At 38.9% G+C, this 14,122-nt stretch overlaps 1 protein-coding gene across 1 annotated transcript in view; it reads right to left on the bottom strand.

Annotated features, from left to right (window-relative positions):
• The window catches only part of LOC110101016 (ferredoxin-dependent glutamate synthase, chloroplastic-like), a 75,320-nt gene extending 61,457 nt beyond the window's left edge, over nt 1-13,863 (bottom strand). Inside the window, exons 1-3 of the mRNA XM_028697654.1 lie at nt 13,727-13,863; nt 12,937-13,082; nt 12,309-12,468 (exon numbers count right to left, since the gene is read on the bottom strand). Of these exons, the coding sequence (XP_028553487.1) occupies nt 12,309-12,468; nt 12,937-13,082; nt 13,727-13,804 (384 nt within the window). The 5' untranslated portion in view covers nt 13,805-13,863. The remainder of the gene's footprint in view (nt 1-12,308; nt 12,469-12,936; nt 13,083-13,726) is intronic.
• Between the last annotated feature and the right edge of the window lie 259 nt (nt 13,864-14,122).

The following is a 14,122-nucleotide window of genomic DNA, read 5'->3' as shown; positions in this document are numbered from 1 at the left end:
GTGAAAAGAGCTCCAATGAATCATGGGGATAAATGCAATAGATTAAGCAAAGAAGGGTAGTTGGTAGAATTTGTATGTGGTTCACCTTTCACATAGTGTAGATGGTTCCCAAGGGAACCAGTTCACTCAAAAGTTGCTAATGGGCTACTATAACAGGGTGCAAAGTAAGGCAACAAGACACATTGCAAGCCAGCATGAATGGGCCATAGGTAATTTAACATTCAATATAGCATGAAATCAATGTGTAGGATAACAAGCGAGAAGGAAACACAGGCAAAAGACCTATAATGCACTAGGTGAGTGCACAAATGAGCAAGTGTGTGCATGACCAGAAGGTTGCAAGTGAGAACACCTGCAGAGAGGTGATCTCAATCGTGGATGCGAGTAAGTGAACTCAATGTGGGATGCACACCAGTAGTCAGGGGAGAGGAAGCAGTTAAGCAAGCAATCCTTATCGGATTATAGACTTGCACATTAACAATAGGATGTGCTATATAAGGACAAAGGCCTATGAGCGGTTTGTGCTATTTCCAAAAGATGGGTTGGCTACATAATGATCAATTTAACTAAAGAAATATTACATTTGATTATATCTCATCTCTAGGGGTGCCAATTCGGGTCAACGGGTCGGGTTCGGGTCAAACCCGGAACTGACCCGGCAATATTCGGGTCAACCCGAACCCGACCCATTTTTAAAAACGGGTCAGATTTCCGGACCCAAACCCGACCCGACACGAACGACCCAAAGTTGACCTAAAATTGCTAGTTTTCTTATCAAAATCGGTCAATCTTTGATTTTCGGGTCAAAACGGGTCAATCTCGGGTTTTTGGGTCCAATAGGAGTTTTCGTGTCAATTTCGGGTTGCTAGGTCAACCCGAACCAGACCCGATTTTTAAAACGGGTTGATTTGTTGAACTCGAACCCAACCCGTTTCTAGTCCGAGTTGACCCTAACCCGAATTTTTCCGGGTCAGGTTTCGGGTCGTGCCAAAAATTGACACCCCTACTCATCTCTACTACCAAAATTGAGAGAGAGAGAGAGAGAGAGAGAGAGAGAGAAAATCTACATATAGCTCATATAGTGGTCAACACAACTTGGATCTTATAAGCACTTAATTTACTCACAAATAATCAAATTTAATTTATCATCAATCAATAATTAAATTATAAATAATGGGTCCCTATTCATAAAAATAAGATTATAATGGCAAGCCAAAATATTTAAAAGTCAATCTAATTCAAATAAATATTCAAATTTTAATCAAATCTTTTCCAAAAGAAGAAGCATGACCTAACAAATTAAATTAAATTAAAATAATAGAAAGTGATACATAATCACATATGATTCTAAAAAAAGGATAAAAAAATAAGGTGTGGCCAATTCAACTCCTTTTAATTGGCATATGAAATCTAATCTTTTTATGGGCTAAGATAGCTAGCTTGTATTGCATCAAAAGAAATATTAAACCCAAGGTAATATGGATATCAGCTGCATAAGACACCCTGAGGTAATATGGATAAAAATTATACATTGCCTATAAGTTTAAAAAAATAATAATAATAAACCTAAGGTAAGTTACACATTGACTAGAAGTTTAAAAATAATAATAATAAGCCTTAGATAATATGGATATAAGTTGCACAAAAACCTTCCAACATGTCGGCTTTGATATCAAAAGTCTGCAAGCAGAACAAACTGCAAAATTAATAGTTGATAAGACAATGGGTGTTACTGCTGTGAGGCCCAGACAAGAATTGACATGGACAATATGTGATGTTATGTTGCACCGATACACCTATTTATTAAGGTGTCTTGTATCTGATACATTGATACACGGATATGCCTTCGATACGGCACCGATACGTGTCGGATACGGCTTTGTCGTATCTAATTAAAATACTATTTAATTTCAAAAGGACGCGCATATTCAATACGTGTGTCCATTGAAAAACAAAAAAAAAATATCCGGAAAAAAAAAAAAACCAATCGTATTAACTTTTGCGGCTACGAGTGAGGTTCTCTCATTTCTTAGATGGATTTGAGTCTCTTGGTGATATGGAAATATTAGAAATTGCTAATCTTTCACTTGATGAGCCTGGATTAGAAGCTATGATATTTATTGAAGATGATATATAAGTTCAAAGACAAACCACTGAAGAAGCTAATCATATCATTCCTTCTACTGAATAGTTGAAACTTCATGTGCTAGAAAATTTATGTTTATGCTTTTGTTGCTGTACTAGGCATTTAATGCTTACTTTTACTTTGATATTATAAGCTACAAGGCTACAAATAATGTTACTTTCTTTTCTTTTTTTTTGTAATTTCAAATATTATGCTTTTATTGCTTTCTTAACTTTTATGTATGATTTATAAATTATAATGACATCTCTGCGTCGTACCCGTATCCTATATTTTTAAGAATTGATGTGTCCCGTATCAGTATTGTGTCGTATCCGTGTCGTCATATCCGTATCGGTGCAACATAGATGTGATGTATATAAGACATACAATCGTTGCATAAAATAAGCAAAAACTTGGAACAAAATTCCCAAAATAAAATAATGTACAAACTCAAAATTCCTCATAGCAAAGGAAAAAAAAAAAAGACAGACCACCCTGATTGAATAAAAGTATGACTATAATAAAACCTCATCTATCCAATAGATTTGCTTTATGTTTAATAATGAAAACAATTGAAATGCCATGATGAGGACATTCAATAATGTAGGGTTTATCAGAGACGGAGCCAAAAATCGACAGCCATGATTGCATCCCTTTATTTTTGAAGTTGTTATTTGCATTTTTATTTATTATTGTATTGTTTCCGATTTTACCCTCACTTGAGGAAGTAGGCTTTTCTGACACCTGAGGGGAACTTTTATCTTTTGATGTTTACTATTGTACTTGGCTATTTATACCCATTTTCTCTTCTTGAGAGGGGTTGATTATTATGAAATAATTTTCACCACTTGTGTCTTGGTGAGTCGTGAGAGTTCTTGAGAGAGTTGAAATCCCTATGTGAGGGCAATATATCACCCATCAGCCGCAATAAGCGTCCGGGCTCATGGTCCATCTCCTCCATCCTCCTCAAATCGCAGGCCACCCTTCTTTTCCCTCCAAGCCGCTGGCGATCTTCCCCCCTCCCCTCCAAACCGCCGGCTACCACCATCCTCCTCCCTCCAAACCGCCGGCTCTGAGCCCCAACACTGCCGGCCCTAGCCCCACCTAGCCCAAGCCCCACCATCTCCCATAGCCGCCGACCTTCCCCTCCAAACCCTAGCCACGGGCCACCCCTTTCCCTCCTAGATTTACTACTTTCCTAAAATATTTCGTTATTAACTTGGAAGGTTTTTTAATTCAAATTCAAATTTTTTCCTAAATGATATAACTTATTTTCGGAAAGCCTCCCAATTATTGCAAATGTGAAATTAAATAGAAGTTGATTTAAATTCACATTCAACGTATGTGGACGCATTCAATGTATGTGGACTCCTTCCCTTTTTCCCTCCTTTTGGTCAGCCCCCTTTCTCCCTCTCTTTAATTGCTTCCTTCCCAATTTGGAGCTCCAATTAATGAGACAATTAGCCACCCCCTCCCCTTATTTCGTTTTTCTCTCTTTCATTTTAGGAAAATTAAAATCAAGTTCCCTAATTATCTCCTCCCTTAAATCTGAATTTAATTTCAGATTTTTCCCTCCTTGATTCAAATACAAGTTCTACAACTAAATCCTCCCTTTCCCTCCTCTATGGCCTGCCCCTAACTCCACCCCTCCACTTTGAATTAGCCTCCCCAACCTCCATCCCACATGTACATCAATTATTACATGTTTTCTTCTTCACCAAGACTGTTGTCCTGCATCCGGAAATCATCGAAGTTGCTGTCCAGAATTTCCTGCACGTAATAGTTTGTTGCCTTGCTGTCCAAGACTTCCTAGCTCATTGTCTAGAGCTCCCAACACGTGACAGATTGTTGTCCTGTCATCCAGAGCTTGTCTAGTTTGTTGTCCTGATTTTCGGGAACTGTTCGATCATCATCCAAACATCCAGAATTGTTGTACTGCTACCTAAAGCATGTGGGAAGGGTTGCGTAACCATTTCTCTGCATAAGCAACCAAACTACTTTGCCAAAGCTTCAAATCTTCTTCCTTGTTGGTAAAATCTTTCCCTTGTACCTTTTAAATCCCCCTCAATTGTGGCATCATAAAGATTGCGTAAACTTTTTCAGCAAGCCAATTTATTAAAAGTGTAAGTGAGTGGACCCAACTAGTGACTAGTATAAATGTTAATTTAGGGATTCTTTTGAAAATCCCACATGTTATGCTAAGCTTGATTAAATTGGTTAATGTTATGATCCTAAACGATTATCGTGTAATTCGGCTTGAGCTACATCATCTCTCTTATTGTATTTAATCTATGTTTAATTTACTAAAAGTTAGAATAATTATTATTGCTCTAATCTAAGGCGTTTAATTTCAACATTTGATATTTACATACGCATCAAGTTCTACATCATTTTGGTATCAAAGCATGGTTGCATTTAGGTGCCTATTAGGATTTTCTTCTTACGTATCTTAGCATCTAAATCGCATCCTACACGCATCAAAATAGCTTGCTTGTTATCATATTAGTTTTCTTTAAATTTGCATAAGTCTGAGTTACCTTTAGACATAGGAATGGACCCAGAACAAATTCGCAGAACTTTATATCTGTTGGTAGGTTAAATGAACATTATCAGTCAACAACTTAGGGAAAACGAAACTGATTTAGTCGAGCACCCCCGTCAAACAACCGAACAATTTGATATCTTAGACCGAGGTAGGAACCATCCCATACCTTACGCACCATCCAGACCTCCTTCCATGTATGGGGATGACACCGTACCGGATGAGTGACACCCTCGTGCCCCTTATTGAGCTCCACAGTACGGTCTCGACTTTCATAACAACCCTAATACACCTTTGTTGAAAAACAACAAGGTCGATGCCCCAACCTTTGACAAAACTCTCGATCCCCAGCTCTTTCTGGACTGGATCAAGGGCATGAATAGTTTCTTTAAGTGCTATAATATTTCTGAAGCTAGGAAGGTTAGGTTTGTTGAAATCACGGGTAGAGCTAGCTAGTATTGGGCCAACTTAGAAAGCCTTAGAGAATCCCTCAACGAATACCCCATCACTGATTGGCCTTCAATGAAGTGCGAGCTCAAACAAAAATACTTACCTCCTTCGTACTTCCCTAGGTTCCTAGATAGGTGGAATAGGTTAACACAAGGCAACAAATCGGTGAAGGAATACATTGCAGCTTTTGATGATTACCTGATTCATTGCAAGGGGGAGACCTCTACTACCCCCAATCAAATTCTGTTCATGTTCTATACATGGTTGCGCGAGAACCTGCGCAACGAACTATTTGCCCGGAACGTTACTACTCTTGAAAATGCTTACAACCTAGTGTTAGACCTTGAGGAAACCCGTCCCCAACACTCTAGTTGACACCAAGACTCTAGACCTTCCTATCGACCCTCCAGTGGTTCGGCCCCTCACCACTCCACTGCCCGACCGACCCCTGGAAACACTACTCGACCACCTTCTAGTCCTCCCACACCCCGTCCTAACTTTAGAAGTAAGCCTCCCACCCCGGATACCCCTAGGTCCCACCCATGGACCAAGTGCTTTCGATGCCAGGGGTATGAGCATATCTCCTCTTAGTATTCTAGTTCTTACAAAGTCACTATTATTGAGGAGATCACCGAAGAAGAACCTAAGCCCGAGGCTGACTAGATTCACTAGGTGGAAGATGATGGTAAATTCTTTGAGGATAACAATGATATTGATGTCATCCACTATATACAGAAAATAGACACCTCTCCCATCTGAGTGGTGAAATATGCATTGTCACAACATGATGCAGACAACTAAATAGAAAAAATGCGACAAGGGGAGAACACCAGGACAAGTAAAACTTTTCTTGTTTCAAACTTAGAATGCCAACATCAAACAAACTTCAAAACAAACAAAAGCCAAACAAACCAAAACTAAATTAAAAATAAAAACAACTACCCTCAGAACAATCGAATAGCGGTCACCTCACATGCAACGAAAATAGTAGGCAATATAAAAGATGTGCTTAAGGGCATGCAAACCAGGGGTCCACCACAGCTACTTGGGCCAACGTCCACCCAAACTCCTCTGGCAAATGTTACCAAACCAGCCAACCAACACCTCCAATAGCTCAAGAAGAAAAATACAAGTGGAGTGGAACCTGCAGGGATAAGAAGCCCAAGACGAAATTGTAGAGAGGGGAAGAGAATTGGTACAAGCTGGCAAGCTTTCCAAAGAAGAAACCCTCAGGTTTTTAGAGAACTTAGCTCAACAATCAACAACCTTTTCATGCAACAAAACATCTCAAATATATAGGAGAAATGGGGCAACCAAACAGACCAAAATATCACAAATCGAACCAATCAGGACAAGGGAAACAGAAGGCCAGTAGCCAGTCCAGGAGCAACACATGATGGGCCACAAGGGGGACAGGAACGGACGTCCACAGGGAACCGGAACAGGCAGCCATGGGAGAAGAACTAGCCACAGAACAGGAGCCAGGCGGGGGAAAACGAAGGGCCACAGAAAGGGGGAAATAATTAAATCCACTCCACTTAATGAGCTAAAAAGGAGGTGAACTATCAATAGTAATAAGCTGAAAAAACAGCAGCTCAACAATCATGAGCTGGAGCATAGCAGCTCCCAAAAACAGAGCAAAAACGGGACAGCCAAAGCCCAAACCAAACCCATCAGCAGCCCAAGAGCCAAGGCACTAAAACAGCTAGCACACCCAAAGTTTGTCAAGCTCAAGCACAACCTACTCATGATCATTTGTTGCCTTCCATCATAGGGTAGCATTAAAAAAATCAAAAATAACTATAGCATTCAAATTACAATAAAACTGAAATTTGCATGCATCACAACATATTTCCACTAATGACTGGCATAAGACTTCAATCTTTCTCACCTACACCAAAATTAAGGATAAAAACAATAAAGTCGCATTGGATAGTGGTCGTTGCATCAATGTTGTCTCCTTCAGCATGGTATTTAAACTTAGTATGTCTGTTGTTCCTCACCCTAACCCCTACAAGGTAGTCTAGGTCAACTCCACTGCCTTAAAGGTGAAGGAACAAAGCCTCATACCCATCTCTTTCACTGACTATAAGGAGAATGTGTGGTGTGACATTCTGGTGATGGATGTTAGACAACTCACCCTAGGGCATCCCTAGCTCTTTGACAATGATGTCCACATCTATGGGCGTTCAAACACCTGTATGTTTGAATATGCCGGCAAGAAATCAATCTTTTGCCTATGTAGCCCATGGTTAGAGATGACCCCAAGCCTAAGAAAGGGTTGAACCTTGTGATAGCTAAGGTCTTGAATTCTAAGATTGCCCAAGGCGCACCCATGTACGCCTTGGTTGGCCATGAGACTCCCATTGAAACTGATGAGCCTATTCCTTAGGAGGTCCAACCCACACTGAGAGACTATGCTGATGTCTTCTCTAATCATCTCCCTGATCAATTACCCCTGCTTAGAGACATCCAGCACGCTATAGATCTTGTCCCTAAAACCTCCCTTCCCAACCTGCCCCATTATCGGATGAACCCCACGGAACATGTTGAGCTTAAGAAGCAAGTGGATGAGTTACAACAGCGGGGCTATATCAAGGAAAGCATCAGCCCTGTGTTGTACCAGCTCTTCTTACACGAAGAAGGATGGTACTTGGAGAATGTACGTTTATAGCCATGTCATCAACAAAATAACTATTACATATCTTTTTTCCTATCCCGAGATTAGACGATATGCTTGACATGATGACAGGAACCACTTTTTTCCAAGATTGACCTTAAGAGTAGGTACCATCAGATTTTGAAGATTGACTTTAAGACCAAGGATGGTCTATATAAGTGGATGGTTATGCCTTTCGGGTTGAGAAATGCCCCTAGTACATTCATGAGAGTCATGACACAAGTATTGTGCCCTTTCATAGGCAAGTTAAATGTTGTCTACTTCAATGACATTCTTATCTATAGCCGGTCCGTGCGTCAACACTTAGACCACTTAAGGCAATTTTGTGAAGTCTTAAGGAATGAACAACTTTATGTTAATCCTAAGAAATGCACCTTCCTTTTTGACGCATTAATTTTTCTAGGCTTTATCGTGTCTGTCCAAGGGTTCTCTGCAATCCCGAGAAGGTGAAAGCCATTGTAGAATGACCAGACATCCAGAAAGTCGGCAGCTTCCATTGTTTGGCCACCTTATATAGGAGATTCATTAGAAACTTTAGCGCCATTGTGTCTCCTATCACTGATTGTCGTAAGAAATGTGATTTTCACTAGACCCCGGCTGCCACCAAAACCTTCAAGAAAATTAAGAAAAGAATGGTGGAAGCTTCAGTGATGAGACTTCATGACTTCTCCAAAGTCTTCGAAGTTACCTGTGATGCTTCGGGGGTCGGAATTGGAGGAGTCCTGTACCAGGAAGGTCACCATGTTGCCTACTTTAGCGAAAATCTAAATGACATCTGGCAGTGTTATTCCAAGTACGACAAAAAGTTCTATGTTGTGATCCAATCCCTTCGACATTGGTGACATTACATGCTCCCGCAAGAGTTCATCTTTTCGAATCACGAGGTTTCATTACATCAACTCCCAGAAGAAGTTGAATGCACGCCATGAACATTGGGTATAGTTCTTACAGGAATACACTTATACCCTAAGGCACAATGTAGGAGTTGAAAATAAGATTGTTGATGCTCTCAATCGTCGAATGATGATTGCCACCAAAATGAGAGCAAAAGTCATAGAGTTCAAGCGAGACAAAGAGGATTACTTCGAATGCCCCGATTTCAAGTAGACTTACTCTCTTTTGTCCACAGGCAGCACGTGCCTTATGGATGATTTTCTGCTTGAAGACGGATACCTTTTTAAAGCTCAGAAGCTTTGTATCCCAAGCACTTCCCTACGGTAATTCCTCGTTTGAAAAATTCACGCCGGAGGCCTCGCTAGATACTTCGGTCGTGATAAGACTATTGAAGTCGTAGAGTACCGCTTCTTATGGCCTAGCCTGAAGAAGGATGTGGGTAAAATGATTAGTAGGTGACACACTTGCCAACTAGCCAAACACGTAAGCAAAACACTGGTCTCTACACTCCTTTACCAGTTCTCAGCTGCCCGTGACAAGATGTCAGCATGGACTTCATCCTTGGCTTGCCAAAAACTTTTTGCAGGAATGATGCCATCTGTGTCATAGTCGGTCAATTCTCCAAAATGACACATTTTCTACCCTGTTATAAGACATCTGATACAACCATATTGCCAAATTATACTTTAATGAGGTCGTCAGATTACATAGTTTACCCAAGACCATTGTATCTGACAAGAATGTTAAATGCACGAACTATTTCTGAAAAACTCTTTGAATGAAAATGCGCACCAAACTTCAATTCTCCACAATCTTTCACCATCAAACCAGCGGTCAAACAAAAGTAGTTAATAGAAGCCTAGGAAATTTATTAGGTCCTTAGTAGGTGAACACATTAAGGATTGGGATTCCAAACTCCCCATGACTGAATTTGCCTACAACAATTATGTAAATCGCACCACTGGTTTAAGTCCTACTATAATTATATATAAGTACAAACCTAGACATCCTTTAGATCTCATACACATGTATCTTAAGTATAGGATTTCTAAGTCTGCATCCTCATTTGCATCGCATCTGCATGAATTGCATAAAGAAAGAACATGCCGAATTGAATAGAGCAACATTAATTATAAACTCCATGCTTATCTTAAAAGAAGATTTAAGATATTTGAGGTTGGTGATTCAGTGATGGTGCGGATTCATCAGGAACGGTTTCCACAATGTGTCATTAAGAAATTACATGCTAAAAGTGCAAGACCATTCAAAATAATCAAGAAAATTAATGATAATGATTACGTGGTGGATCTGCCTGCAGAATTCAATATTAATTCCTCTTTTAACATTGAAAATTTAGAAGCCTTTGAGTGTCCAGAGTTTAACCCACCAAATCCACTACAAACTGAGCCTGGTATGACCCCACCCCGTGAGAACCAAAGCCCTCCACTTCCAAATATTTCCAAAACATCCATAGCAGAGAAAGTTGACAGGATTTTAAGTGATGATATCATTTCCAGAAAAAGAGGGTGGACAAAGGTATTTGGTAAGGTTGAGAGGTAAGCTAGAGTCAGAGGACACTTGGCTAGAGCACGAGGAGCTTCAGCAGATTGATCCAGATGCACTGGAGATTTATAAGAGCACCCGAGATTCATACTTGACGGAGTTGTGCACTTTTCTACCTCGGGAGAATGATGAGGACATCCGACAGTGGAGAGTTTATTAGAGACGGGGCTGGAAATTGACGGCCACAATTGCATCCCTTTATTTCTGAAGTTATTATTTGTATTTTTATTTATTATTTTATTATTTTCGATTTTACCCTCTAGGTTTTTGTGACCCTTGAGAGGCACTTTTGTCTTTTGATGTTTACTATTGTACTTGGCTATTTATACCCATTTTCTCTTCTTGAGAGAGGATGATGAATATTATGAAATTATTTTCTCCAATTGCACCAACACCGCTGACCCTAGCCCCACCATCTCAAACCCTAGCCACCGGCCACCCCTTTCCCTCCTAGATTTATTACTTTCCTAAAATATTTCATTATTAACTTAGAAGTTTTTTTAATTCAAATTCAAATAAATTTGAAATTCAATTTTTTTCCAAAATGATATAACTTATTTTAGGAAAGCCCCCCAATTATTGCAAATCTGAAATTAAATAGGATTTGATTTTAAATCCACATTCAACGTATGCGGACGCATTCAACGTATGAAGACTCCTTCCCTTTTCCCTCCTTTTGGCCGGTCCTCTCTCTCTCTCTCTCTCTCTCTCTCTCTCTCTCTCGCTCTCTCTCTCTCTCTTTTTAATTGTTTCCTTCCCAATTGGGATCTCTAATTAAGGAGACAATTAGCCACCCCCTCCCCTTATTCCCTCTTTCTCTCTTTCATTTTAGAGAAATTAAAATCAAGTTCCCTAATAATCTCCTCCCTTAAATCTGAATTTAATTTCAGATTTTTTCCTCCTTGATTCAAATACAAGTTCTACAAGACTACAACTAAATCCTTCCTTTCCCTCCTCTATGGTCGGCCCCTACCACCACCCCTCCACTTTGAATTAGCCTCCCTAACCTCCCTCCCACATGTACATCGATCATTACAGGTTTTCTCCTACACCAAGATTGCTGTCTTGCATCTGGAAATCATCCTAGTTGCTGTCCAGAATTTCCTGCACGCCATAGTTTGCTTCCTTGCTGTCCAGGACCTCCTAGCTCGCTGTCCAAAGCTTCCAACATGTGACAACTTGCTGTCCTAACATCCAGAGCTTGTCTAGTTCGCTGTTCCAACTTTCAGGAACTGTTCGATCATCATCCAAACATCCAGAATTATTGTACTGCTGCCTAAAGCATATGGGAAGAGTTCTGTAGCCATTTCTCCACATAAGCAACCAAACAACTTCGCCAAAGCTTCAAATCTTCTTCCTTGTTGGTAAACTCTTTCTCTTCCTTGTACCTTTTAAATCCCCTTCAATTGTGGCATCATAAAGATTGTGTAAACTATCTCCGCAAGGCAATTTATTAAGAGTATGAGTGAGTGGACCCAAATAGTAACTAGTCTAAATGTTAATTTAGGGATTTCCTTTGAAAATCCCCCATGTTATGTTAAGCTTGATTGAATTGGTTAATGATTATCGTGTAATTTGTCCTAAGCTACATCATCCCTCTTATTGTATTTAATCTCTGTTTAATTCGCTAAAAGTTAGAATAATTATTGTTGCTCTAATCTAAGGCGTTTAATTTCAACATTGGATATTTACATACGCATCTAGTTCTACATCATGCCAGTGTTATATGCCAAGGAAAAAAAGCAGAACATTATAAAAAAAAATTCAATATTTATGTCATCCTCAGAAGCTGCACTCCCTAGCATAATAACCAATTATGATATTTCAATTGCCAATACTCACAAAACAAAATAGAAAAATTCAGAGAGCTAGGGAGAGATTACAGAAACATTGATTCATAAATATCTGCACGCAAGGAAAAATGGAGACAATAGCTCCAATGCACGAAAGTGCATCCACAAATTCAACATGCTTTTTTTTTCATTTTGAAAGTGGACATGCTAGCATTGCAGCACAATTAACAAACTTATATTTTGCAAAAGTGCACAACCTACCTGTGCAAAGCGCTGCTTGAAATAGTCAAAGATCATATGTGGTTTCAGAGACAATACAGCTAGTGGAATATCATCACCCATGCAAAATGTTGGCTCTTTTCCTTGTGCAGCCATTGTTTCAATTACCATCTGAACATCTTCACTGGAGTAGCCAAATGCCCTGATCCAACAAACTCGAAAATTTAGAAAGGAATAAATTCAGTGATAAACATAGTTGTGCAAATATAACATCTGACTAAATCAATTACATCAAATAATGTGAAATGTTCCACATAAAAGTAATAGTTTCTCAACATCTAATGATGATGGTGAAGATATGAAACTACAATCATGCTAACAGAAAGAACTTAGGTAAGTACTGATATGGGAGAGTAGGCACATATGCCTTTATGAACACAAACAAAGTTAAGGTTTGTGGTGATTAACGCATGGAACAAAAAATGGATATGAGAGCACCACAATAAAATGGCCAAATTTTAGTAACTATAATTGAATAATTTAATAAACATTGTAACATAATAAATTAGATATTTCAAAGAATTAAACTAATATACAACCAACAGCAACATAAAATAGGCCAGAATCAGAACCCAAGTATTAGATGAGCGATTGAACAAGTGATCCTTACTGTTGCTGCCTCAGTATTGTATCATTATCCAGGACAAGTGATGACAGAAAGTTGACGGGCTTCAATGTCCTCATGTTCTCAGTCAGCCACTTCCTGTAGGGATAAAGTGATGCTATGCTCTTCTTAACATCTGTATTTTCATAAACCTGCAAATAACGGAAATGGATTATGAATTATAAGCAACAATTGCTGCATGATTCTGATAAGAAACTCCCTACACAGGAAGCCAAAAAAAAATTTCATTAGAACTTTACGAAATAAATGTGCCATTCATTAAATATGAAACCTAAGAGCAGTAATGTATCTAGGAAGCTACGTTTTAACAATCATCCGTTTAATTAAATTTTTAATGTCTCCATATTTTCTAGCAATGTTCTGATACGAAACAGAATGACAAGCTCAAATAGGCTGAATTCAGAATGAAAATTTGCACTTAAGATTTGTCTGACAACCAAATATGGAAATATTACTGCCTTTGAAAACATTGTGGTAGAACAAAAATAATATGCTTCAGTAGATCTTATGATAAAATAATCTCCTATTTATCACTTTCTTGCTCATAATCCTTGATGTAGTGCTGAGCTTTCTTACTATAAATTCAAGCCATAAAACGTTGAATATCAACTTAGAAGCCAAATCATGACCAACTAAAACATACCTTCAGGTCAAATTGATTAGCACATTCAGAATAAATGGTAAATATGACTGTAAATAACTAAGAAGGAATTTGCTCATTAGTAGCAAGTTTTCAACAATAATAATGAAATGAAAACAAGCAAAAGTACTAGACCTGTCCACTCTGTAGATCAACAGTTATCATCATTCCCGGACCCAATCTACCTTTCATGATGACCTTTGATTCATCCATTGGGAGAACACCCACCTGGATCACTAGTAATTGTGAGTCACATAGTAATTATGCTCACATGTGGAGTATCTTACAAACATTTCTTTAATGGCAAATTATGGAAAAACAAAATGGTAAGCACAGGATAAAGAAAGTCTGAAAATGCTCGACTGCATCCTCAACAAAGATACATCCTGCTTGTGGCTGCTCCAAGTTAAGACTGTAGCAGCCAAAATTGTGTACAACCACCAAAGAAAACATTGAATTAACATGAGTTTGCACTTTTTATTTCTTCAGACTACCCTTGAAAGCAATACCTTTATACAGAGATAACGACAT

Source organism: Dendrobium catenatum, unplaced genomic scaffold, assembly GCF_001605985.2.
Source record: "Dendrobium catenatum unplaced genomic scaffold, ASM160598v2 fragScaff_scaffold_989, whole genome shotgun sequence".
NCBI lineage: Eukaryota > Viridiplantae > Streptophyta > Magnoliopsida > Asparagales > Orchidaceae > Dendrobium > Dendrobium catenatum.
Note: the sequence above shows the minus strand (reverse complement) of the source record. Positions and strands in the feature narration are given on the sequence as shown.